Below are 26,755 nucleotides of genomic sequence, written 5' to 3'. Positions count from 1 at the left end.
ACAGAGCCAGGCCCCTGGGCCTCCCGCCCAAAGCACCTGGTGTTTTTCTTAATATATTTTTATTGATTTCAGAGAGGAAGGGAGAGGGAGAGAGAGGGAAACATCAATGATGAGAATCATGGATCGGCTGCCTCCTGCACGCCCCCTGCTGGGGATCGAACCTGCAACCTGGGCATGTGCCCTGACCGGGAATCGAACTGTGACCTCCTGGTCCATAGGCCGATGCTCAACCACTGAGCCACATGGGCCGAGCGAGCACCTGGTATTCTAGTGACGTGTCCACAGCTCTGCCTCTCCCACAGCCTTCCCTTCCTCAGAGCCCAGCCCACCTCGCTCTCTGTGCGAGGGAAGCACAGCCTGGACATGTGAGGGAGTCCCCCCTACACGTCAGTCACAACGCCACCTACCTTTCTGTGCCTGTCGGTGTCCCGCGACTTCTCCCTCAGCCAGTCGATGGTGTGGAAGTCCTCATAGGTCCCCACGTCGGGGAATGGCTCATCCAGAAAATCCATGAGGTTGCCGGAGCCGCTCATCGCTTCTGCACATGACCATGCTACTCACACCTGGGGGTGGGGAGAGCCCAGTTAAAACACGAGCAGGTGGCCTGCACACACCCGGCACCACCCACTCACACTACTTTCTTATATAGGAAAGTACCCCGCTAGCATCTGCTGCGATGATGTATCTATAAGCAGGCGCACACCGTCTGTCTCAGTCAACAGCAGCTGCTATAACAAACGTACTCTGGACTGGGTAGCTTCTGAGAAATAAGTGTTTTTCCCACAGTTCTGGAAACCAGGAAATCCACTCACAACCAAGTCATGGTCACCAAACCGCTCAGTGGTTCTTGTGGGAGCTGAAGTAGACCACTCGGCAGGCAGCCTACATGGCCGTCACCCTGGACACCCAAGATGTGCAGCGACAGGAGAGCGGAAGTGCTGGCGACACTTGAGCTAGCTGTGGGAGCGTGGGCACTGGCCCTCCCCACGAGGGGCTGCCCTGGGTGGACAAGGAGATGGATGACAGGACCACCTGGTCCACGAGCCATGCTCTGGTCTTGATGTCTGTGTCCCCCCAACAAATTCACAGGCCGAAACCCTAAGCCCCGATGTGAGGGACTCAGGAAGAGGGCCTCTGGGAGGTGGTGAGGACACAGCGAGAGGCCTGGGACTGGGAAGAGGGTCCCCACCGGACCAGCTGGCACCTTGACCTCAGACCGTGGGAAAGAAATGTCTAGGTTTGTTTTAAATTATTTTTATTGGTTTCAGAGAGGAAGGGAGAGGGAGAGAGAGAGAAACCTCAATGATGAGAGAGAATCATGGACCGGCTGCCTCCTGCATGCCCCCCACTGGGGATCAAGCCCACAACCCGGGCACATGCCCTTGACCGGGAATTGAACCTTGACACAGGCTAGGCTGGGGTATTTCCTTACGGCAGCCTGAACGGACGGACGAAGACAAGCCAAGCGCCACGCAGGCGGGCGGCCCGCTGCCCTGGGCAAGCAGCTCGGGGTGCAGATGCTCACGCTGAATTTTCCTTAAAATACAGGTAAAGAGGCTGTGCTGCCTGGGGGTAGCCCAGTGGACGGCTCCCTCCTTCCTGGGGACCAGGCCCAGCCAGGCTCTCCGCTCCCCTCCTCGGAAAACAACTACAGTGGGGCCTTGACTTACGAGTTTAATTCGTTCTGAGACCAAGCTCGTTAAGAAGCTCGTTAAGGAGCTCGTTAACTCAAATTACTCTATCAACTCAATGCAAAAAATCGGCAGAGAGACAGCTGGTATCTCAAAAAACTCGTTAGTCGGGACACTCGTAAGTGAAGGCCCCACTGTACAAACAAACCAAGATGTTGCGTCCACTCTGCGCGGCACCGGCAGGCCAGCTGCAGGCCCAGGGGCTCCCGGGGACCAGACCAGGCCTAGCAGCGGGGCAGGGTGGGGTGCGCCCCCACCCTCAGCAGCACTGCGCGCTCACAGACACGGGCTGGGACCGGCGCGGAGTGAAAAGCACATGATCTCACTCATTTCTGGATAATAAAGAACATTATAAACTGATGAACACAAATAGATACAGAGGCAGAGCAGCATCGAACAGACTGTCACACTACAGCGGGGAGGCCGGGGAGGGGAGGAGGGGAGGAGGGGAGGAGGTAAGAGATCAACCGGAGGACTTGTATGCACACATGTAAGCATAACCAATGGACGCAAGACACTGGGGGGTGGGGTGAGGGCATGTGCGGGGGGGGGGGGGGAGGCCAAATTACTATTGGTAATGCTTTAAACAATAAAATTAAATTAAAAGAAGAAGAAAAGCACTTCGGCAAGGAGCAGGGAAATTTGAATGACGGGACGCGAACCACAGAAGTGCTGGGGGAGGGGGGAGAGCAGCTATGAAAACACTCTATTCGGCCCCTCTCGCTGCTTCATGGATTTGTCCGCGTGGAGGGCTCCGCTGCCACCCAGTGAAACTGCATTTTCATCAGATCTGAGCAAAGCGGGGAAACCACCTGACAAGCTCTAAAGTGGCCGCAGCGGCCGGGACCGGTGTGGCTCAGTGGATAGAGCATCGGCCTGCGGACTGAGGGGTCCCAGGTTCGATTCCGGTCAAGGGCATGTGCCTGGGTTGCGGGCACATCCCCGGTGGGAGATGTGCAGGGGGCGGCTGATCGATGTTTCTCTCGTCGATGTTTCTGGCTCTCTGTCTCTCTCCCTTCCTCTCTGTAAAAAATCAATAAAAAATATATATATTTAAAAAAAATAAATAAAGTGGCCGCAGCGACTGATGTATTGACCCGCTGCGCAGCCCGGCCGCTTTCAGGCGACAAGCTGGAGGGCTGGGCCGGGCCACGCTGCAAACTCCGTGGGCTGATGCGCACCCAGGGGAGCCTGCGTCACCTAAGGAAGTAGCGACCCCTCATGCAGGGAAGGGGTGCGATCAGCAAGCGGAGAGCCCTTCTCATTTGTGCAGCAATGAGCTGGGGAGAGCCTGGTGGTGTACGTGGCAAGAAACTCGCTGCTGGGAGCGTCAGGCGGCCGCTGCTGAGCCACGGGGGAGCCAGACAAAGGCCCGGCCAGCAGACGGAAGAGCCTGAGACGTGGACATTCTGTTCAAGACTTCATGTGGCCCTGGCTGGTGTGGCTCAGTGGATAGAGCGTCAGCCCATGGACGGAAAGGTCCCGGGTTCAAGCCCCATCAAGGGCACGAACCTGGGTTGCAGGGTCCCTGGCCCTGGTCGGGGTGCGTGCGGGAGGCAGCCAATTGATGTCTCCCTTTCACATTCTCTCTCTCTCTCTCTCTCTCTCTCTCTCTCTCTCTCTCCCTCCCTCCCTCCTTCTTTCTCTCCCCCCTCTACTCTCTCTAAAAGTCACTGGGAAAAGTACCCTGGGGTGAGGATTAACAGGAAAAACTGGTTTCTAGGAGATGGCAGCATGCCACTGGCAGACCCAGATGCAGGACTGGCTCTGCCATGGAGCATAAAGGCGCTCCCTCCGGGCCAGTGAGAGGGACCAGCTTCTGAGAAACATGTGGGGCCTAGGCCCATGCCTTCGAGTGTGCATTTCCTCTACCTCAAAGGCCTTCCTGTCCTCTCTGGAAGGTTCCTGTCTGCCCTCGTGGCTGGCCTGCCTCACCCGCCTATGAGCCGGGCTTCCTCCTTGGCAACCCGAAAGCAGTGGAACATGATCTCTGCCCAGCTGTGTCTTTCCCTGAGAGCGCCTCGAGGTATTTTCCTTATGAGAGGCTGTTGTCTTTCCTCAGAACGAAACGCAGCTATAAACGCAGCTATTCCGACCGGGAAGGCCACTAGCGAGGCATGTGCGCGACCTCAGCCGACCCTCGCTGGCCCGCAGCGCCCTGAGTCCTGGGACGGACCTCAAGGCCATGACCCAGGGACCTAAACTGAGTACCAGCCCATCACCCCCTCCGGGTCCAGCAAACGTTTGTTAATTAAGCAAAACGATTTGTCTCTGCCCAGATACTGGGCAAGCCCGTGGGCCTTTCCAGAAATTTCAGAGCCACCTTCCCTGCCAGCTCTTTTTAAAAATACATTTTTATTGGTTTCAGAGAGGAAGGGAGAGGGAGGGAGAGATAGAAACATCAATAATGAGAGGGAATCATGGATCAGCTGCCTCCTGCACACTCCACACTGGGGATCGAGCCTGCAAGCCAGGCATGTGCCCTTGACCGGAATCGAACCCAGGACCATTCAGTCCACGGGCTGACGCTCTACCCACTGATCCAAACCAGCCAGGGCCTGCCAGCTCTTTATGCCAGTCATCACAACGCAGAAAATCATAAAAAAATATCCTGTCCACAGTTGGTGAGATGAAAACTTTAGATACTCCATGTGGCAATCTCACACCTTCAAAAGCTATCCTAGGCCAGCTGGTGTGGCTCAGTGGTTGAGCATCGACCTATGAACCAGGAGGTTCAATTCGGGGTCAGGGCACATGCCTGGGTTGTGGGCTCGATCCCCAATCGGGGGCTTGCAGGAGGCAGTCAATCCATGATTCTCTCATCATTGATGTTTCTATCTCCCTCTCCCTTCCTCTCTGAAACCAATAAAAAAATATTTTTTTAAAGAGCTATCCTAATATCTGTGACCATTACTGCCCTTAACACTTAGAAGTGGAGACGGAAATGTGTGATTGGGACGAGACTGCTAAATATCTACAAAAAGCGAGCTGCAGGCAGTGGGAGCCGTGGAACAGCCCACGGCCGCAGGCAGGCCTGCCGGAGGGAATTTCTCTCCCTCAGACCAAAGGAAAACAGACGGGAAACGGGGATTAAGCAGGGCTCAAGCGCAGGGCCAGCCCGGGTTATCTCTAATCTCCCAGCCTGTCCTGGTTTTTGTAGAAATGCAGTTTTAGTAAACAGAAGTCGTAAATCTAACATGCCTGCTTTTGCTACATTCCAGACACGGCTCTGACCTCCTCGCCGGCCTGGGTCTGGGGGACGGTCTGGATTACCTGGTGGTTAGCATTGCAAGCATTTTTTCGCAAAAGGAATGCGCCCACATTACCAGCACCCAGATCAAAGGCCAGGAGGCGGCCAGCCCCCACGGGCTCTTTCTGGCTCCTTCCTGGCCCTACCCCACCCGTACACGTAGCCACTCTCCTGACCTCCGTTTGCGTGGTTCTGAACTTTATAGAAATGGGGTGTTACGTTCCCCAGTTCTTTTGTTCTACATTATGTTGTAGCATCCAGCCATGTTGTTGAGTGTAGTTCTCATCTATTCATTCTCTCTGCTCTTCTAACCGCAAACTGTTTCTCTTAAAGGGCCAGATAACAAATATTGGAAGATTTGTGGGCCACGCGGCTTCCGTCGGGAGGACCCAACTCTGCCATTGTCGCATAGAAGCAGCCAGAGACAACACACAAATCAGTGACTGGGCCTGTGTGTCACTCGCGCTTGATGTACGGACACTGACACCTGAATTTCATATCACCTTCATTTGCCACAAAACTTCCTTCTTTCAGTTGGGTTGCAGTCATTAAAAAATGTGAAAACCTGATGTTTCTCTCTTCCTCTCCCTTCCTCTCTGAAATCAATAAAAACATATTTTTAAAAAATAAAAAAAAGAAATGTGAAAACCGCCCTGGCCAGGGTGGTTCAGTCGGTTGTGCCTCGGCCCATGCACTGAAAGGTCACCGGCTCGATTCCCGGTCAGGACACAGGCCCGGGTGCCGGCTCCACCCCCAGTGGGGGGCGTGCGGGAGGCAGCTGATCGATGTTGCCATCTCACACCAATGCAGGGAGGACAGGGCCGGGGCACAGAGAGGACGGGGCCAGGGAACATCAACCTCAGAGCCAGCCCTCGGCTAGATGGCAGCTAAAACTAATACCCCCAAAGCTTCATTTCTTCCAGACTTGCCAGAAGCTCCCACAACAAATGCAAGCCGCCTTTACGGAGCCCCCTTTCTTGCCACCTGCGTGGCTCACACAAGGCACTGAGCTCAGGGGCTGACATCTGCTGGTGCTTGGTCCTTGGTGGCCTTGGGCTCAGAGGGGGTGTCATTGCACCACGTGGACACCAGAGGGCGCTGTGCAAGCAGCCTTTCCGCCTGGAGCACCTTGGAGTGGCCCAGAAACAGGCAGGGGGCGCCCCTTTCTCCCTCTGCTCCCACATGGAACCCGCCTCCGCTCCGGAGAAGGCCGGACAAGCTGGGCACCTTCGGGGGCTTCTCTTCTCCTACCCGCCCTCTGACTCAAGTGCTTCCCCAAATGCGCCAGCAACGGGCGAGCCTTCAACACAGCATGTTGGCCAAGTCAGATGCATCAGAATACACGGGGCGTGATCCCATCTACCGGGTCATACAAATGATTTCCTATGTCGGGTGGCAACACGATGTTCCCCCTCCAATCCAGGAAGCCCCGCATTTAGGTGTGATGCACTTTTTGGCGCGTTTGGGATACTTTGCAATTTTAAGAAGCTTCAAAGGACGGCCTGCGCGTCAGTGACAGCAGCTTCTTAGGCACAGTTTCCAGGTGCGGCTCTTGCCCGGGGGCATCCACTGCTGCTGGCGCCAGAATTGTCCTCATTCTTTAGAGCACACGCCCACCCACACTCGTGATGTCCCAGAGGTTCTGGTTGAGGGGGCTGTGCCGGAGAGAAAGCCTCCGGTCACATGGGAAGAGCTGCCTGAAATGCTCACTGGCCCTGGCCGGTGTGGCTCAGTGGCTAGAGCGTTGGCCTGCAGACTGAAGTGTCCCGGTCAAGGGCACATGCCCGGATTATGGGCTCGATCCCCAGTGTGGGGTGTGCAGGAGGCAGCCCATCAATGACTCTTCATCATGGATGTTTCTCTCTCTCTCTCTCCCTCTCCCTTCCTCTCTGAAATCAATAAAAAGAAATATTAAAAAGGCTCTCCAGGGTGGTAACCCGGCCGCCACCAGCCCTATGAGTGTCTCCAGCAGGAGACGGGAGCCAGGCAGCAGGGACCAAAGAGAAACACCCCAGGGGCTCCCCCCAGAGGCCGTTCTGCCCCAGGGACACTGCGCAATGTCACAGCTACAGGGTGCTACTGGCATCGAGTGGGTGGAGGCCAGGGACACTGCTCAGCACCCTACAGCGCACAGGACGGCGCCACGTGAAGAATGACCCCGCCCCAAATGTCACCCGTGGCAACTGGGAAACTGAGCAAACAAGGAAGAGCTAGAGAAGGCGCCCGAGGCGGTGTGTTCGTATCCACCTGAGGACGTGAGAGGGAAGCTGGTGAAAAACGCCCTTTAACTCTCTCAAGAGGTTTCTCTGAAATAAACCTGGATTCGCGGAATCAGACACTTACTATAGGCAACCTGTCCTACAGAGTCAAACCGTTAGGCTCCGACCCCACAGGGACAAGCAACTCCACCAACCCGGGCTCACAAAAATCAGCAAACCTAAACCAGGACAGGCCATAAGCCAGCGGTTCTCAACCTGTGGGTCGCGACCCTTTTGGCGGTCGAACGACCCTTTCACAGGGGTCACCTAAGACCATCCTGCATACCAGATATTTACATGACGATTCATAACAGTAGCAACATCACAGTGATGAAGTAGCAACAAAAATAATTTTCTGGTTGGGTCACAACATGAGGAACTGTATTTAAAGGGCCAGAAGGTTGAGAACCACTGCCCTAAGCAAACTGCTAAGCCAGTGCCATGGAAGATGGCTTGAAACAGTAAGAGGAAAGAGACACATGTGCACGGGAGAAGTGCCCGTGAAGTTCTTTCTCTTGTAAAATGCCTGTCCCGTCGTCTCTGACAACCGGGACCTCCCACTGCAATCATTCAGGTCAAAAGCCCCGGCCCTGACAAAGCCACGGCACCGGGAGTGCCAAGCCATGTGCAGTGGGCAGAGGACGTGGGCACTACAGGTCGGGGCACATCCAGGGGGGCAGGAGGAAAGGGGAGATGCCCACATAGAAAACCACTCGACACCCCACTCGTGCAAATGCCAGGGGCTTGAAGTGACGGGCAGACAGCCAAACCCCACTGGTATTGGGGGGCTACTGTACCGAAGTCTCCAGGCCATGAAGATGGACGTGGGATATACATTTTCATGAAACACAGACAGTTGCGCACTTACTTAAAATCAATGCCCTCAGCCAGGCCGGCGTGGCTCAGTGGTTGAGCGTCGACCTATGAACCAGGAGGTCACAGTTCGATTCCCAGTCAGAGAACATGCCCGGGTTGCGGGCTCAATCCCCAGTAGGGGGCGTGTAGGAGGCAGCTGATCCATGATTTTCATCATTATGTCTATCTCTCTCTCTCCCTTTCTCTTCCTCTCTGAAATCAATAAAAATATCTTTTTGGAAAAATCAATGCACTCAAAGGCATCATCAATATGACCTAACTTGCAATCAATGTACCTAAACCTTGCATGCAATGTACCTAAATCTCTCTCCTCCCCACGCCGGGAAAACACACACCATGAACAAATGTGGGGCCGTCGGAGAATGGTGGCGCTTCAGAAGGGGCAAGGGGGCGGCAGCCACAGCCTGCGGAGCTGACCGCCCATCCCAGAAAACTCCGGGCTCTTCCCAGTTGTATTTGCTACCAATGCTGCGTAACAAGTGGCACCAGAACTCAGCAGCTACACCTAGACAGGTGTGACCTCACAGTTTCTGTGGGTCAGGACGTGGGAAGCACTTGGTTGGGTCTTCCTGGCTCCAGGTCTCTCAGGAGGTCATGGTCAAACCCTGGGCCCTGGCTACTGCCATCTGAAGGCTCGACAGGGGCAGGAGGCCCCACTTCCCAGGTGGCTCCGTCACGCTGGCTCTTGGCGGGAGGCCTCAGTGCTGCTCCGCCTGCATCTCCGCAGGACTGCCCGGTGACCCCAGGACAAGGCAGCTGGCTTCCCGCAGAGCAGTCACCCGAGGGACAACTGGGAGCAGTGGAGTCTCTTGTGACCCAGCCCCGGAAGCCACACACCCTCGCTCCCACCGGGTCCTACGGTGGCACTGGCCAGCCCTGGGGGCCGGGGTGGGTGGGGCCTACACGTGGCATGAACTCCAGGAGGCAGGTCATGGGGCCCACCTTGCCTGGGACCTCACCAACTTCACATTCACCTGAAATCAGGGAGTCTCGCCTTTGTTAACACAGACACCTTCAGGGTACGATCCATTCACCCCGCCCAGCTCCTCCTCCAGACCCAAGCGGGGTCCATGCCCAGAGGTGCTGACAGTGAGAGGGGCCCCTGGTGGCTACAGGGTGAGGGCCAAGGGCCACAGCACCAAGGACAGTCACAAGTGCCAACAAGAGGAGAGCTCAGAGGCACAAGACGTGCAGAAAGACATGTGAGAATTAAAATCCGCCTGGAGCCAGCAGAGCCTGGAGGGCCACTTCCTGCTCCTGCTGCTTCCTCCTTGGCCCGCCTCCCACCCCCTCCACCTGGGTGCGCTCCCTTCAGCAGGCCCGGGGAGCGCGCGGGCTGGACCCTCCCTCCCGGCCTGCTCCTCGGGCCGGGCCTCGCGGCTGTCTGTCCCATGTTGGAACATAGCCTGCGAACTGGAAAGGGACTCGGGCCAACTCCGCGTGGCCTTGGGTGAAACAATGGACTTGGTGTCCTCACGTCCCCACCCCAGGGGCAGGGAGAGGGCCGGGAGGTCTCCGTGCACCCCAAGCCGAGGCCAAGGATGGAGAACTTCCCAGACGCTCCAGTCACAATAAGAACAGAACTGGATGGTGGGCAAAAGGGAACATCTGTAATACTCAATGAAGATGATGATGATAATAATAATAGCTCTGGCAGGTGTGGCTCAGTGGATAGAGCATCAGCCTGCGAACTGAAGGGTCCCGGGTTCGATTCCGGTCAAGGGCACGAACCTCGGTTGTAGGCTCCGCCCCAGCCCAGGCCGAGGTGGGGGCTCGTGCAGGAGGCAACCAGTCGATGTATATCACATCAACATTTCTCTCTCTCTTTCCCTCTCTCTTCCACTCTCCCTAAAAATCAATGGAAAAACATCCTCAGGTGAGGATTTAAAAAAATAAATCATAATAATCACAGTAACAGCTTCTTTAGGGCACATGCGGGGCACCTCTAGAGTGTTCAGTTGTTAGGGCTCTGACCCTGCCCCCCTCAGGCCCACGCTAAGCAAACCCAGGCGGGGAAGGTTAGGTGACCGGCCCAAGTGTCACAGATGGGAGCCCAGGCCCCGAGGCCTTTCTTCCACGACAGCCCAGCAGGCCCCGGGGCGAGAGCTACCTGCTTCCCCTGAGAGGGACCTACTGGCTGCCCCTCCCCGAAACTACCACAGCCTAAGTCAGGTGCACGGTTACCTCTGCCCGCCCGGCCTGGGGAAGGCTCCGCTTCCCCGAAAACACTGCGGTAGGAGCTGGCACTGCCAACACACGACAGAGGCCTGCGTCTCTACCAACAGATGGCTGCCACGGTTCCGAGCTCAGAAGCCTGAGGTCGCCATGGTGACGGCAGGCTGCTTCCATCTGCCCAGGGCTCTCTCCCCCTCTTCTCCCCGTGTCCCTTCACCCTGTCCTCTCTGTGCCTGTGGAGAAACCCCTCTTCTTTTATTTTTTTAAAGTATTTTTTTATTAATTTCAGAGAGGAAGGGAGAGGGAGAGAGAGATAGAAGCATCCATGATGAGAGAGAATCATGGATTGGCTGCCTCCTGCACACCCCACACTGGGGATGGAGCCTACAACCCGGGCAGGTGCCCTGACTGGGAATCGAACCCTAACTTCTTGGTTCATAGGTCAGCGCTCAACCATTGAGCCACACCGGCCGGACCAAAATCCCTCTTCTTATAAGGACACCAGTCAGACTGGGTGAGGGCCCCCTAATGACCTCATCTGAGCTGGATAACCTCTGTGAAGCCACTGTCTCCAAATCAGGTCGCATTCTGAGGGGCTGGGCACCTTCACATGAGTTTTGAGGGGCATGATTCAGCCCATGACAGCTGCTCCATGTCCCTCCCTCTCTGGGGCCTCTCAGACTCGCCCCTCTGACCATGGCCTTCCACAGCACCCCACTGTGCTGGTGTGGGGCCCGCCCTCGCGGGAAAATGAAATTCAACAGGTGTGGGGAGTTGAGAGTCAGCCTATGAACCAGGGTTCAATTCCTGGTCAGGGCACAGGGCCGGGTTGTGGGCTGGATCCCTAGTGTGGGTCATGCAGGAGGCAGCTGATCAATAATTCTCTCTCCTCATGTATGTTTCTCTCTCTCCCTTCCTCTATGAAATCAATAAAAATACATTTTTTAAAAAGTTAACAGATGCCCGTGACTAGCAGCTTTGTAAAGGTGACACGCAGGGGCCACCAAATACAGCCCGAGGCGTCCCTCCCGGTGTCCTCAGAGCGAGGCCGCAGGGCCGGGTTGCCAAGGGGAGGGCTGGAATGGCAGTGGCTTCGTAAGTCAGAGGCCAAAGAGGTGCTGGTGGAGGCGTGACTCAGCTGGAGGAGAAATGACTCGCTGTCCCCAGGCGGGCGGCCTCCTAACTACTAACCACAAGGCGCCTGGAAGCAGCCAGCACCTCGGCGGTGACCAGCAGGGAAAATTCCGCTCACATTCAGCGGCCACGGCCAGGAGCAGAGCCGGGAGGCGGGCAAGTGCAGTCCGCCCGCAGCCGCACTGCTGGGCAGGCTCAGGGGAAGCCACCAGGGCGGGGGGTGGGCTGCCTGGGGAGCAGGATGCAGCCTGTGTGTGGTCTCCCTCCCGCCACACCCCACACCTGCCCTGGGCAGGGGAGCTGGGAGGGTCCAGGCCTGGCCCAGCCCTGGGGGAGGCGCACGGTGGCTGAGTGCGGCCTCCCAGGCGCTGCCCCAGCAGACAGGGAAAGCTCGGGCCTGCAGCCTTCGCCAATTCAACCGGCAGCCTGCGGTCCCGGGAACCATGCAAAGAGCAGCAGGCAGTGAGCGAGGGCCCTGAGCAAAGCTGCAGAAGGAAACAGGTGTGTGTGTGCGGGGGGGGGGGGGGGGGTATATATAAGATGATGGTCCTAGCTGGTGTGGCTCAGTGGATAGAGCATCGGCTGCAGACTGAAGGGTCCCAGGTTGGATTCTGGTCAAGGGCACATGCCCGGGTTGAGGGCTCCATCCCCAGTAGGGGGCGTGCAGGAGGCAGCCAATCCATGATTCTCTCTCATCATTGATGTTTCTATCTCTCTTTCCCTCTCCCTTCCTCTCTGAAATCAATAAAAAATATATTTGCAAACAATTTGTTTAAATAGAAGATGATGAGAGACTGCCCAGCAGGCGCAGGGAGAGCGAGCTGAAGGCCTGGGGACTTGGCCCTCAGGCACCGACACAGGCCAGCGCACACACCCAGGGACAGAACGCGCTGGGCTCCAGGGGCAGTGAGAAAGCTGTGCACAGGCGTGGCCATGACGCCAAGAGACGCGGCCACCAGACAGTGGCCTGAGGACTCAGGTGACTTCATCCACCACAGGACAGCCAGCGACCATTCCAGCCTCAGATGCAGAGAGCACCTGCCGGCTCTTCTGCTGTCCCCGTGCCCACCGCCCACCGGGTTACGCTGCCCTGAAGGGGGCGAGAGGCGCCATGGGGAAGCGTGGTGATTACATGGGCAGAACGCAACCCTCTGACAGGCAAGGCCCGCCCAGGTGCCCTAGAGTAGCCCAGGTGGGTGGCCCTCCTGCCAAGCCCCACGTGGTCTGCCCCGCTACCCCCTCAGCCCTGAGCGCTCAGCCCCAGGGAGCTCAGCCCCTCATGACGCTCTCAAAGCCCTCCCTCGCCTCCTCTCCTGTTCCTGTCCTGGCCCGCAGAGGGGCCGTCGCGACCGCCCTAACTAGCATTCTCTACCCATCACTGTCCATCCGTGGCCTCCCGCGTGAACCCTGTCCATCTGGTTCCGGAATATCCATCGCCTAGAGTGGCAGGTCTCACCGGAGGGCGATTTCGCCCCCCAGAGGACATTGGGCAGGGTCTGGAGTTTGTTTGTCCCAACTGGGGGGGGTGCGGCAGGGGTTACTACTGGCATCAAGCGGGTGGACGCCCCCACCATGGAGTGTCCAGTCCAAATGCCCACAGTGTCAACGTGAAGGAAGCCCAGCCTGGATACAGAGCAGGGGCCCAATACATACTTGCTACTCGAGGGAATCGATAATGGCTACTGAGGCTCCCGTCCATGGAAATGCCTTTGCGGCTCTCATGATACTGATGGTATTTTCTCAGGATACTAATATTTCACTTCTCTTTTCATTCAGCACATACTTAATGAGCACCTACTACGCCACGTGCCCTGGGCTGAGTTTGCAGTGGTGAGCTGGCCCGCATCGTCCCTGATCTCAGAGCCTAGCGGGAGAAAAGAAGGTTCCGGAGAAGCAACCAGAGACCTGGGTGCCTCCCCAGCTCTGTCGCTACCGGTCACGTGACCTTGGGCAAGTCCCCTGACTTCCCTGCACATCTCTTCCTCGCATGTAAAATGCAAGGATTGCTTTAATTTTTTAAAATAGATTTTTATTGATTTCTGAGAGGAAGGGAGAGGGAGAGAGAGAAACATCAATGATGAGGGAGTCATGGATTAGCTGCCTCCTGCACGCCCCCCACTGGGGATGGAGCCCGCAGCCGGCGCATGTGCCCTGACTAAGAATCGAACCCTGACCTCCTGGTTCGTAGGTCGACGCCCAACCACTGAGCCGCCGTGGCCGGGCAGGGCTGCTTAGATTTTGACGCTAGCTTCCAACATGCAAATTCCATGCATTTACAGTGGAACCTCAGTTCTCGAACTTAATTTATTCTAGAAGGCTGTTCGAGAAGCGATTTGTTCAAACGCCTAACCATATTCCCCATTAGAAATCATGTAAATTGAATTAATCCGTTCCAGACCCCCTAATGACTCCCTGGTTTGACCTTTCTTACAGACAGTGCATGTCTGATGGACTGTTCAATCTATAAACAGACACTTCCTTTCTGACATGTATCGAACCACTGGCCTTAAAGGAGTCCCTTCCAGCACCGGTTCCCGGGGTGTCCTCAGGTCCGCATGCAGCACCCCGGCTCGTTCACACGCTGCTGCCTCCGCAATGCCGGCCCCGGCTCCTTGCTTTCCCTTTATCCAAACCAGCAACAGTCCCCTGCCTCTGCAGCTGCCTGTGCTCACTGCCCCTTTCACACCCTTGGCAACGTCAGCTCTCTGGGTGGCCTGTCTGGATGGCCTCTTTGTGTTTGAAAGTCGTGCTAATTGTGCACTTCGCCAGCAATTTCTCCCCTTTGTCTGTTGCCTGAGAGACGCTTGTTGCCCCGCTGAGGCCTCAGCATGAGAGAGCTGTCAGGTGGGAAACCGAAGTTCTACTTTCTGGGAACAACTTGGTAACAACTTGGTCAAGAACCAAATTGCTTGAGATGAGAGAGGTTCGAGAAACGAGGCCTGACTGCACTTGATCGCAGAGGATCAGTTCCTCTTCAGCATTCTTCTTCACACAGTGCCATCAGCACGGATGACAAAAGTCTCGGTGATCCGCATGGCCCTCCGCAGGGGACGGGCTCAATAAGGGACCACAGGAGGGACCACACTGTCAACGTGCTGATGGGAAGCATCCGGAGACAAGGGCTCCTGGGCTCTGGTGGGAACGCTCCTCATTGCAAGACCTCAAGCAGAAGCCCCCCACCCGCCATGTCCAAAGGGTCTACATTTCCTATCTTTTAAAAAAAACTTGTTATTCTGAACATCCCGAGTACACAGACCATTATCCAGAGGAGCCCAATGAAGAGCGCCGATGGACTGAACTAGTGTCCTATTGGGCCATCTTTGCCTCATCTCGTTCCCTTTCCATTCACCGGAACCATCGAAAAGTCTAGTGGTTCTCAAAGTGTGATCCGGGGACCCCTAGGGGGTCCTCAAGACTCTTTAGGGGGCTCTACGCTGTCAAAGTATTTTATCACAATCTCAAATTATTTACCTCTTCCATTCGGATTCTCTCGTGAGTGTACAGTAGAATTTTCCAGATGCTACATGACATGGGATATTGCAACAGACTGGATGTAGAAACAGGTATGAGAATTCATGTCTTTTACTTAGCCATTCGTGAATGAGATCTCCAGAAATGGTTTTTTAAAGGTAAGAACAACTTATTCTCTCATGACACTTCGTCCCTGCCTACTGCAGCATGCATCTCCAAACACAAGACCACATGCACAGAGTGCAACTCCTGCTGCGTAACGAAGAGCCCCAAGCACCTCAGCTCACTGCTTCTGTATTTGCGATCCAGGAGGGCGTAGCTGGGTGCCTGCCGCATCTCATAAAATATCCAGTAGTTTCCTCCTATCAGCCAATAGGCAGCCACAGAAACACAACCCAATCATAGTGCCTACTACAGATGTCTGTTCAGGCCAGGAGTCAATCAAGAGCTACAAGTTATGCCCAGCTGGTGTGGCTCAGTGGATTGAGCATCATCCCACGCACCATAGAGGTCGCTGGTTCAATTCCCAGTTGGACACATGCCTGAGTTGGGGGCTCCATCCCCAGGAGGGGGGGCGTGCAGGAGGCAGCCGATCTATGTTTCTCTATCATCGATGTTTCTATCTTCTCTCCCTCTCCCTTCCTCTCTAAGAAGCCAATAAAACTTGTTTTTGTTTTAAAGAGCTACAAGTTATATTTGGTTACTGTCAAGGACTGGCTGTGTCTTCTCCCAATTCATAGATTGCAATGCTCACCCTCAATAGGATGGTGCTAGGAGGCGGGGCCTTTGAGGGGTGATCAGGTCATGAAGGGGGGGATCCCCCTGAATGGACTAGTGCCCTTGTAAGAAGAGGCCAGAGACCTAGCTGGCTCTCCTCCCGCCACGTGAGGACACAGGAGAAGGCACCTCTGTAACCGGAAGAGGCTCTCTCCAGAGCCCGACCACGCCGGCACCCTGACCTTGGTCCCAGCCTCCAGCGCTGTGGGAAGTAATGCCTGATACCCAGGCTCCGGAGCAGTGCCCTCGCGCAGAGCCGACCATGGCAGCTGTCGCTTCCCGGAAGTCTCATGTGATGGAGAACCCCTCTTCTTGTTTCCTTGCCTGACAGTGACCTGTTGCAGAGACAGGGCCCGATGGCTCCCTGGGTGCCAGCCTTCCGAGGCACACGAGGGGGTGGGGCCCACTCTGGGCCGTGAGATCCAGAGGAGCTGCCTGGGCGGCCCCGATGCCACCTGCGAGGACAGTGGCCGGGAGAGGATGGAGGTGGCAGCTGCCCAGCCCTCCGCACGGTGGCTCTTTCCCAGGGAACGCCAGCCCTCCCTGAGACCATGGGCCGGGAGAGTGCGAGAGAGCTGCTGGCCAGGGAACGGCAGCAGAGGGACACACTGCAGTCCCGGACAGACAAGGACAACTGTCCTGGCTATTCTAAGTCCCCACCCACAATGCACTGCCATCGCCTCTTCCTGTCTGGGGACCTTCCCAGCATGCAGACCCTCTCACATCTATCTGATCCCGGAAAAGCCCAGGGAGCAGGGCCAGCGAGTGCAGCTGGCCCCATTGTATGGGTTCTGCAAACCCTGCGAGGGGAAGGGCTGCGGCCAAAGCCACCCGGCCGAGGGGCAGAGCCAGGCTGGAGACGCAGTCCCCGTGCTGAAGCCGAAAGCATGTGACCCACACTGCTATTTCTTTGTTGTTGTTGTTAATCCTCATCGGAGGATATTTTTCCATTGATTTTTAGACAGAGTGGAAGGGGGGGGGGGAGAGACAGAGAGAGAGAAACATCGATGTGAGCGAGACACATCGATTGCTGGTCTCCCCACGTGCTCCCCAACCAGGGCCAGGGATTGTGCCTTTGACCAGAATCGAACCCGGGACCCTTCAGTCCTCGGATTGACACTCTATCCACTGAGCCAAACCAGCTAGGGCTTGACAGCTGTTTGTAAAAGAGCCCTCCCATTGTATTTCCAGCATATACCACAACGTGGAAGGGAGTCCGGTCTCTGCCCAGGGGCTCCGCATCAAACAAACCATAGGAAGATGAATTCTAGAACACGGAGCCAGAGGAACCTGTGGGGACCTTCGAAATCAGTGGTTCTCAGCTGGCCAATGGAGCCCCCCCCCCCCCTGCCCAGGGGACAATGTCTGGAGACTTTTTGGTTGTCACAACTTGGACACCTGGAGAGAAGGGAAGGTTTGTTCCTGGCATATGGTGGGTGGAGGCCAGGGATGCTGCCGAACACCCTACAGCGCACAGCACCCCCCACCCCATGACAGAATGATCCCGCCCCGAATGTCACTAGTGCCGAGATGGAGAAACCCTGGTCTAAACTCCCGGGTTACTTCAAGTACAAAGAAACTGAGGCTGGACCAGCCGGAATGGCTCAGTGATTGAGCATCAGCCTATGAACCAGGAGGTCAGGGTTCAATTCCCGGTCAGGGCACAGGCCAGGGTTGTGGGCTTGATCCCCAGTGTGGGGTGTGCAGGAGGCCCGATCCGTGATTCTCTCTCATCATGGATGTTTCTGTCTCTCTCTCCCTCTCCCTTTCTCTCTGAAATCAATACAAAATTATTTTTTGAAAAGAAACTGAGGCCAAAGACACAAAGTGACTGCCAAGGTTACACAGCTCCAAAGCCGGAAGTGCAATCCAGAACTCAGCCGCATCCCTCTAGCCTCAGCTCTGCTCTGCTCGGGCCGGGCCAGGCTGGGGCAGAAGCGAGGGTGGGACCCGAATGAAGCCAACCAGAGCCAAATGAAGAGCATGGCAATAGAGAAAGCAGCAGCGCACAGAGCATGCGCCCTGGGGGAGGAATGCCCCCTCAATTACCAACTAAACCGGCACTGCAGCCCAGCCACTGGTGGGTCCCTCTTCCTGTGTGAGTTCCAGCACAGCCCCCAGCTCCCAGAGGGCTCCGGGCCTCCAGGGAAGAAGGCCCCGGTCTCCTCCTCAGGCTGCCCACGCCTGTCCTGGCCTCGGGTTGTTTTTGAACCAGAGAAAGGAATCTAAACACAGGTCTGGGCCCTTAACAGTCCATACAAATCCCACCTCACTGAACAGTCACCTGCCCCCTTCCATCTGCCGCTGAGTCACCATGGCCCCTTCTCTCGGAGCTAACTACTCAGCAAGGGAGCCCAAAAGAACGCCGGGAACCCTTGGGTTTGGGTGTTCCTCTCCACCCCCACCCCCTCCCAAAGACCATTTTGTTCATAAGAGATGTGTTCTTAAAGGAGCTGATCCCCTCTCTCTTACCCTCGCATGCTACCCTTACAGGCTGCATTGCACACTTGTATCAAATTGTATTGTAGTTTATTTGGTTGGATACTGTTATTTTAAAATCTACTTAAAACACCTGGGGGGGGGGGGGGAATACATTTATGAGATATCCCCTTGAACAATGCAGAACGCTTTCGCTTGCACATCTAGCTCTCTAAATTGCTGACCAAGGACTTTCCGTTCCATTCCGAGCGAAGCAGCTTTTGCTTTAAAGAAATCGGGCTCCAGGCTAAGGACGAGTCCCCGTCGGGAGAACTGGTAAGTGGGCCATTATTGACAGCACAATGACAGCTGCAAACAGCTGTGGTATCTGGGCCAGGTCCGCCCCTGCTTTCCGATGCCTGCCCGGCGACCATGCCAGTCTCTCCCCTCCTGAGCCAGAGGCCAGGCCGTCCTGTCCGGCCCCTGCCCACTTTCCCGGGAGGGGCATGCAAAGATCCGAGTCCCGCGTGGCGGGCCACGGGCCCTCCCCCCCCCCCACCCCCTCGCGCCGGGGCGCCTGCAAAAGCGCTGCGGGCCGGAGACCCCCCTGTGGCTCTCTGGGGCGCCGCCGGCTCAGGCCCGCGGCCGGGGCTCGGGGACTCGGGGACGCGCGCCCCTTACCTGCAGCGCCGCCCGCGCAGCCCGGCCACCCACCTGCACCGCATCCGAGAGCATCCTTCCCTCCGCGCAGCGCCCGCGAGCGCGGTGACGTCACCGGGGGCGGGGCCCGCGCCGCCACGTGACCCCCTCGGGGCCGCGCCGGGAGCGGGTGCCGGCGGGTGGGCGGGGCGAGAGCCTGGGAGTCCCAGGAGGCGAGGAGCGGGCGGCCCAGTGGCCGGGAAGCCCCGTTCCAGCCGCGGGGTGGGCTGAGCTCCCGCAGCGCCTGGCTCTCCACCGCCCCCCCCGCCCGGGAACAAGGGGCGCAGAGGGGGGAAGCCGCCTGATTGCAGGCTCCGCGCACTAATAGGATTGCAAGAGCGCCCGCAAGAAGGGATGGGTGATGAGAGGAACTCGCGGAAATTACATTCGGTTTTATTTTTAAAGTCTGTAGCAAAGGCAATGGAGAAGGAAACACATTTTCTGCAAACCCAGCTGAGTGCAGGGACTACTTTGCAGAGAGGGTCAATGTTGCAAATCGTCTGTGAAACATGAGAGCAGATCCAGTCATGTGCAGCCTATGCATTATGGACCATTATGCTAAGTGCGCTGATGAAGAATGCTTTCGATCACTCTCCACAGCGACTTTTCGATATGAACCGGGATTTGCCAAAGACGAAGATAGTGACAACATAACTTACTTGAGCATCTGATTAGTTCCAATCAGGCCCTGCTGCGTGCGCATGGCTGTACACATGTCTGTTTCCTGAAAGCCTCCGGCCGGGAATCTGATCTGCCTGACAGGACAGAGTTCATTCCCAGTCGCTCATTATTTCACGTTTTCTCATTTTTATCACACTCTGCAGCGGCGAGTCATCTTACTATTCCAGAAAGTATGCACAATGTCAACATTCCCCGTGCACCACTGACAGCAGCCTTGCCTAGAAAGCCCCAGACAACTCCAACTGTGGTCATTTCGGAGATTTGAAAACTCAAGCAGAGAACAGATCAACTTTCCTTGCCAACCCACACAATTTCGGAGCTGGGCGAGGACCCAAGCGGGAGCTGTTTGTATTCCAGTTTCACATGGACTGGTTCACTTGCACTTGGGTCTGAATCACCATTTTAACACTCCCTCTCCCGCCCCTGAAGGGATGTGAAATAGAATGTTTTACCAACAGGCCTGGGGCTGGCTGCCTGGCTCTTTCTCCCCTCGGCTTTCCTATTTCTAGATCTCACCCCCGCATTTTACCACCGTTCCCTCCACGTCGCTGCTGCTCGGAGGCCAGTCTCCCATGTGAGGCCACCCAGGCCCTCCCCGGGCCATCGATTCCTTTCAGCACCAGATGTGACAAATCAGCAAAGTGGCGGTGCGGGTTTTCTAGGTCACTCGTCACCCGTTTGTTTTTCTGAGTGATCAGCAACTTACCTTGTGCTTCAGTTTCCTGAGATAAGAGTTCAAACGCCACGGAAATCTGCTCCTGTGGGGCCGGGGTCTGATGGAGACAGAAAGCCGCAGGCTCACTCTCCTGCCAGGGGTGACTGTCAATTTCAGCCTCACGCTCCCAGGCCAGGCCACCCCGCCCCCCCCCCCGTCCCCCCCCCCCCGCCCCCCGCCAGCCGGGGCGTCACGTGCTCGGCCCAGCCACTCAGCCCAGCCGCTCGGCCCAGCCTCCCAGCCTCCCAGCCTCCCAGCCCTGCCCAGCCGGCTCTGTCACCTCCACCTCTGGCCGCTGGAGGCCGGGCAGGCCAATCTCCTTCGCCTACACCCGGTGCGTTCATGCCCAGAGAGAACCCGGAGTCCCGACCCAGGACGCCCTGCCCTGCCGGCTGCACGGCTTCTGTGACTGGGGTTCCCAGAACCAATGGGGCGCGGGGGTCCCTATAAAATGCCCTCCTGCCGTCTGAGGCGGCTGGCTCTTGGCAGGAGTGGCTAAAGTAGAAGCACCTTCCTCCTCGTGGGTGACAGTTTTGCCCGCAGGTTAGTTTCACCTTCTGTTGACAAGGTGATTGCTCAAGTGTGAAAAGCCTGGCAGCACGCAGGCGACCCTGGGCCGTGCAGTCTGCAGCAGAATGAGCCCCTGAGAACTGCTGCTCAGAAAAATCTTGAGGAAACAAGATGCCGGCCAGGCTCTGGGGTTAATGTTTAATCGTCTGGAGGCCCCGGCTCAACTTCTCTTCCATTTAAATTCACAGCCTATTCGCCCCGTGGAGCTGGAAGGTTCCTGTTCCCGTCCTGACATGATTCTTCAAATATTGTGTTCCCACCTCTGCGGTTTCCTTCCTGCCCACGGGCGCCTCTGGCTTCTCACAGGTTTCGGGTTTTATCGCTTTGAATCCTTTTCCTCTTGATGATCTGCTGCTGGGACATTTGGCGACGGATGAGGACCTTCCTGGCCGCCACACTGGGAGGGAGGCGCTGCTGGCACCCAGTGGGTCGCAGCCAGGAATGCTGCCAGGGCAGCGCCATGGCAGCGAATGTTCCAGGCCAGGGCAGCAACAGGCAGAGGTGGAGAGACCCTGGTCTACAATTTCGCATAAAGTATAATTTGATGCCCAAATGTTTCATTCCCAGCCATTTTTAAGAGTGCGCCCTGTTGACCAATGTCACCCCAATAAATTTAATTTAATAAAAACAACAGTGTATAAGGCGCTAGAAATTCTGTTCCTCTATTGCCTGCACGTTCTACACTATTGGCTGCATGTCCCTACGCTATTGCCTGTACATTCCTACACCATTGCCTGCGTGTCCCTACACTATTGCCTGCGAGTCCCTACACTATTGCCTGCGTGTCTATACACTATTGCCTGCGTGTCCCTACACTATTGCCTGCGTGTCCCTACACTATTGCCTGCGTGTCCCTACACTAGTATCTGCGTGTCTCTACACTATTGCCTGCGTGTCCCTACACTATTGCCTGCGTGTCCCTACACTAGTATCTGCGTGTCCCTACACTATTGCCTGCGTGTCCCTACACTGTTGCCTGCGTGTCCCTACACTGCTTCGTAATCAATGTGTGGACAGTGCCAAGGGTGGTCATTTCTGGGGCCGAGATCCGGTGGCTGGGGCACAGAGGTGGAAAGGAAGTTGTCACAGACGCAGACACACATTACATAGTCAAAACCCCTAAACATGCTTATCAAAACTTCACCCCATATTTTGAGCCAAGTGGATGAAGTTAATAAGGCTACAGTCAGCCCTGGGCAGTGTGCTCAGTGGTTACCACATTGGCACACAGACTGAAGGGTCTCAGGTTCAATTCTCAGTCAAGGGCACATACCTGGGTTGCAGGTTCTAGCCCCAGCCCCAAGGTCAGGGAGCATGTGGGAGGCAACCAGTCAATGTGTGCCTCACATTGATGTCTCTCTCTCTCTCTCGCTCGCTTGCTCGCTTTCTCTCTGTCTTTCTCCCTCCCTTCCACTCTATAAAAATCAATGGGAAAAATCCTCTGGTGAGGATTAACAACAACAATAAAAGACTACAATCAAACACACACAGCTGTAAGAAAGGCCCAGGTGCACCAATTTATTTGCACGCCATTGTCAACTGCATAAACCCACTCTGCGGGGACCTGCAGGGTGCATAACCGCAGGCTGGTTGGAAATGACTGTTTCCCTTGCCCGGCTGCAGTCGTCAAAAACAGCCTGTTTTTATTTTAACACTAGAGGTCTGGTGCACGAATTCATGCACAGGTGGGGTCCCTTGGCCTGGCCAGTGATTGGGCTGATCAGGGGCGGTGGGGGCTGGCTGGCTGCAGAGGGACTGCCGGAGGGCTCCAGGGCGTGTCTGACCCTCTCGCCCAGTCCCGATCAGCGGGACCCCAGCAGCAAGCTAACCTCCTGGAGTGTCTGCTCCCTGGTGGTCAGTGTGCATCATGGCAACCACTTGGTCAGACACAGCATATTACGCTTTTATTATATAGGATGTGACATTTTGCTCATTGTGAATTTTTGCACTACATGTGATTTTTATAAATATTACCTTGATTACTGATTTTTTTGGTGCCCACATACATTTGCACCCAAGGCGCCTTCCTCACCTCCTCCAAACTCCAGCCTGAGTATCTGGTAAACTCTTCTGTAAACAGTGGGTCTGCCAAAACCTGGAGGTGCTCTTTCATCTCTGATGTTCTGAGCTCCTGCGCAACTGAGCACATTCTCAGAATGAATGAATGAATGAATGAATGCCTTCCCCCACACCCAGCTTGACCACTGCCATAAAAACGTGAGGAACAGCCCTAGTTGGTTTGGCCTGTGAACCAAAAGGTCCTGGGTTCAATTCTAGTCAAGGGCACGTACCTCGGTTGCAGGCTCCTCCCAGGCCCACGTTGGTCGATGTTTCTCTCTGCCTTTCCCTCTCTCTTCCACTCTCCCTAAAAATCAATGCGAAAAATATCCTCGGGTGAGGATTAACAGCAACAACAAATTCATTGAAATGAACAAAATGTAAAATTCAGTTCCTCGGTCACATTAGCCACATGCCAAGCGCTCTGTAGCCCCTGTGGCCAGCAGCCACCAAATGTAAGGCAGAGACACCACAATTCCGTCGCCGCGGAGTCCTACCGAATGCACTGTAAAGCATTTCTTTGCAATTAATTCTATTGCAATTAAACACTCACTGTTTATTACCCAGGGGATCCGGCCTGTAATTGCGGGACAGGAAGCGCGATCTGGCCAGAGTATGTGCTGGCGGGAGAGGCAGGAGGCGCGCATGGAGTTCAGGGGCCACAGGTCCCGGGCAGATGCTCCCACCCCCAGGAACGTGTGGCCTTTGGGCTTCCCCAGGGGCCGGCGAATCTTGTTCCAGAATGAGAGGGGGCAGCCGATCATCTGTTTCAAAGCAAAATTGAGCCACAGGATAAGAGTACACGCACTGGAATAAAAGAGCAGGCCCTTCAAAGATGAGGGCTTCTGGGGCGGCTGAGTAACAACGCCCCCCCCCAAGCTGTTTGCACCCGAATTCCTGGACCTGTATAGATGTTACCTTAGGTCAGTGGTCGACAAACTGCAGCTCGCGAGCTACATGTGGCTCTTTGGCCCCTTGAGTGTGGCTCTTCCACAAAATACCGACTTCTGCACATGGGCCACGAAGTTTCAATCGCACTGTACGTGCACGCCCACATGTGGTATTTTGTGGAAGAGCCACACTCAAGGGGCCAAAGAGCCGCATGTGGCTCGTGAGCTGCAGTTTGCCGACCACTGGCTTAGGTGATAGCTCCTGAGACGGGGAGGCGATCCTGGGAGATGTCATCTCAGGGGTCCTTACGAGGGGCAGGCAGGAGGTCAGGGTCAGAGAGAGAGGTGACAACAGGAGTACAGACCGACCTTTGAAGATGCCACTCCACCGGCCTGGGAGACGGAGCGAGGGGCCAACGCCAACAATCACCCTGATTTTCGCCCAGCGAGACCCATCGTGGACTTCTGACCCCCAGAAGTCTGAGAATGGGTCTGTGTCGCTTTATGTCACTAAGTCCATGGTCATTCTTCCAGACGCCATAGTCACCTAACAGAGCCCTGACCACCGATTTACTTGTCTGTGTTGATGGAGCACCCGGAGCGCCCAGTGCCAGGCTGTGGAGTGACCCGGGGCCCAGTCCCCGAGCTCACCGTCCACGGGGACAGCAAGGAAACGAGTCCTTTGCATGGATGCGGGCAGCTCTAAGGAGAGAAGCACTGAGCTTTCAAAGCAGGAACTGCCAGTGATGGAAGGAAAGACACACACGGCCCCGCCGGCGTGGCTCAGTGGTTGAGCATCAACCTATGGAACCGGGAGGTCACGGTTCAATGCCTGGTTGGGGCACATGCCCTGGTTGTGGGCTTGATCCCCAGTAGGGGGCGTGCAGGAGGCGGCCAATCGATGATTCTCTTTCTATCATATCTCTCTCTCTCTCTCTCTCTCTCTCTCTCTCTCTCTCCCCCCCACTCTCCCTTCCTCTCTGAAATTAATAAAAATATATTTTTTAAAAAGGAGAGGGAGATTTAGAGGCAAAGAGACACAGAGAAGGCCACGTGAAGTCGGAGGTGGAACTTGGGACCCCCAGAAGCTGGAAGAGACTTTGAGAGGAGGGCAGCCTGCCAACGCCTTGGTCCCGGGCTTCTGACCTCCAGACCTGAGCGAGAATAACAGTTCTGTTGTCTTAAGCCACCTGGTTTGTGATAATTTATTATGACAATCCCAGGAAACGAGTATGCATGTATGTATGTATGTATGTATGTATGCATGTATGTATCAACCAATCCATTTCTGAGCCCCAATATTGCAAAGGATGCCTGCTTGTCATGGAACACTCACAAGAGCTGGCTGTACATAGGCCACGAAGAAAACTCCACAGATTCCAAAGAACAAAGACAACACAAGCAGGATATTCTATTTTGCAATAAAAGTAGAAATTAATAACAAAAATGTGTAAAGACCTTTACCTCTGGAGAAATTTTTCAAAGACATGTCAATAAACGCCTCCTGGATCAAAGGGGAAGCACAAAGGGAAAGTATAGAATTTCTTGGGAATAATCATCATGAAAACTCGACATATTCGTTGGCAGAGAAAAGTTGATAGCAATAAATTGGCTTAAAAGAAAAATAAACACACCCAACTCAAACAACGATGAAAAGGCAACTAGGTAAGACACAAAACAAAAACAAAAAAGCAACAGAAAAAAAGAATTAATAAAAATAAAACAGTAGTCCATGAGATATAAAATAAAAAATATAGAACCAACAACACCAAAAGCCAGTTCTCTTTTAAAAAGAAAAAGTAAAAACAACCACAACAAAAACCCAGTAACAAACCCAATCAAGGCAAAACCAGGGAGAAAACACACGTACAGAAGGCTGGAAAGGACAAGGGGAAGAGACCCAGCAAAATGAAGGGACTTGCCAAACAGTCCTCTGTACAGCTCTCTACAAACACATGGGGAAACAGAGACGAAATACATAATTTTTAAGAAAAATACAACTTCCCAAAGTTGACCTCAAGAGCAAGTCCAAAAAGCTCAATTTCCATTGAGGAAATGGAGAACATGGTTTAAGGAGCCCCCTGTGGGATTCTCCCAAACTCATCCTCTCTGAGCCAGAGCCACAGAGGAGAGACGGGCGCGTCTGTTTCATGGCTGTTTCATGGGCGTAACCCTGATCCTCACCCTCACAGAAACTGCACTAGAAAAAACCAGTGCATCGATGCAAAACTCAGAAAGAAATCACCAGCAACCACTCTGAAGCACACGCAGGGCTGTACCAGGGGTCCTCAAACTCCCACCCGCAGGCCACATGCAAATACAAATATTGTATTTGTTCCCGTTTTGTATTTTTACTTCAAAATAAGATATGTGCAGTGTGCATAGGAATTTGTTCATAGTTTTTTTTAAACTATAGTCCGGCCCTCCAACGGTCTGAGGGACAGTGAACTGGCCCCCTGTTTAAAAAGTTTGAGGACCCCTGGAGCATGGCCAAAGGGAGTTTGTTTTACAGAAAGCAAGGGTGGTTCTCTGTTGGGAAATCCATTCATATAATCAATCATGTTGTCAGAGTTAACGAGGAAGATCATATGAGCATCTCAGTGGATGGAGAAAAGGAATTTGAAAAAATCCAACATCCATTCATGTTAAAAGCACTCAAGAAAATAGAAATTGATGAAGATATATCTTTAACATTGTGAATGTGTGTGTGTGAGAAAGAGATAGATAGATGATAGATAGATAGATAGATAGATAGATAGATATAGATATAGATAGATGATAGATAGATATAGATACATGATAGATAGATAGATAGATAGATAGATAGATAGATAGATATAGATGATAGATAGATATAGATAGATGATAGATAGATATAGGTAGATGATAGATAGATATAGATAGATAGATGATAGGTAGATAGATAGATAGATAGATAGATAGATATAGATGATAGATAGATAGATAGATAGATAGATAGATAGATAGATGATAGATAGATATAGATAGATGATAGATAGATAGGTAGATAGATATAGATGATAGATAGATATAGATGATAGATAGATAGATATAGATGATAGATAGATGAT

The 26,755-nt window shown here is 54.5% G+C and overlaps 1 protein-coding gene across 2 annotated transcripts in view; it reads right to left on the bottom strand.

The window, feature by feature from the left end:
• The window catches only part of CLCN4 (chloride voltage-gated channel 4), a 55,747-nt gene extending 36,921 nt beyond the window's left edge, over positions 1–18,826 (bottom strand). The window contains exons 1-2 of one of the 2 annotated variants that reach the window (XM_081080917.1): positions 18,732–18,826; positions 408–563 (exon numbers count right to left, since the gene is read on the bottom strand). In XM_081080917.1, coding sequence (XP_080937043.1) covers positions 408–533 — 126 coding nt within the window. In that variant the 5' untranslated portion in view covers positions 534–563; positions 18,732–18,826. The remainder of the gene's footprint in view (positions 1–407; positions 564–18,731) is intronic. The other variant, XM_081080918.1, reaches the window with a different exon arrangement.
• Between the last annotated feature and the right edge of the window lie 7,929 nt (positions 18,827–26,755).

This window comes from Myotis nattereri (assembly GCF_964212035.1).
Source record: "Myotis nattereri genome assembly, chromosome: X".
NCBI lineage: Eukaryota > Metazoa > Chordata > Mammalia > Chiroptera > Vespertilionidae > Myotis > Myotis nattereri.
This window is presented reverse-complemented; position numbering and strand designations above follow the sequence as displayed.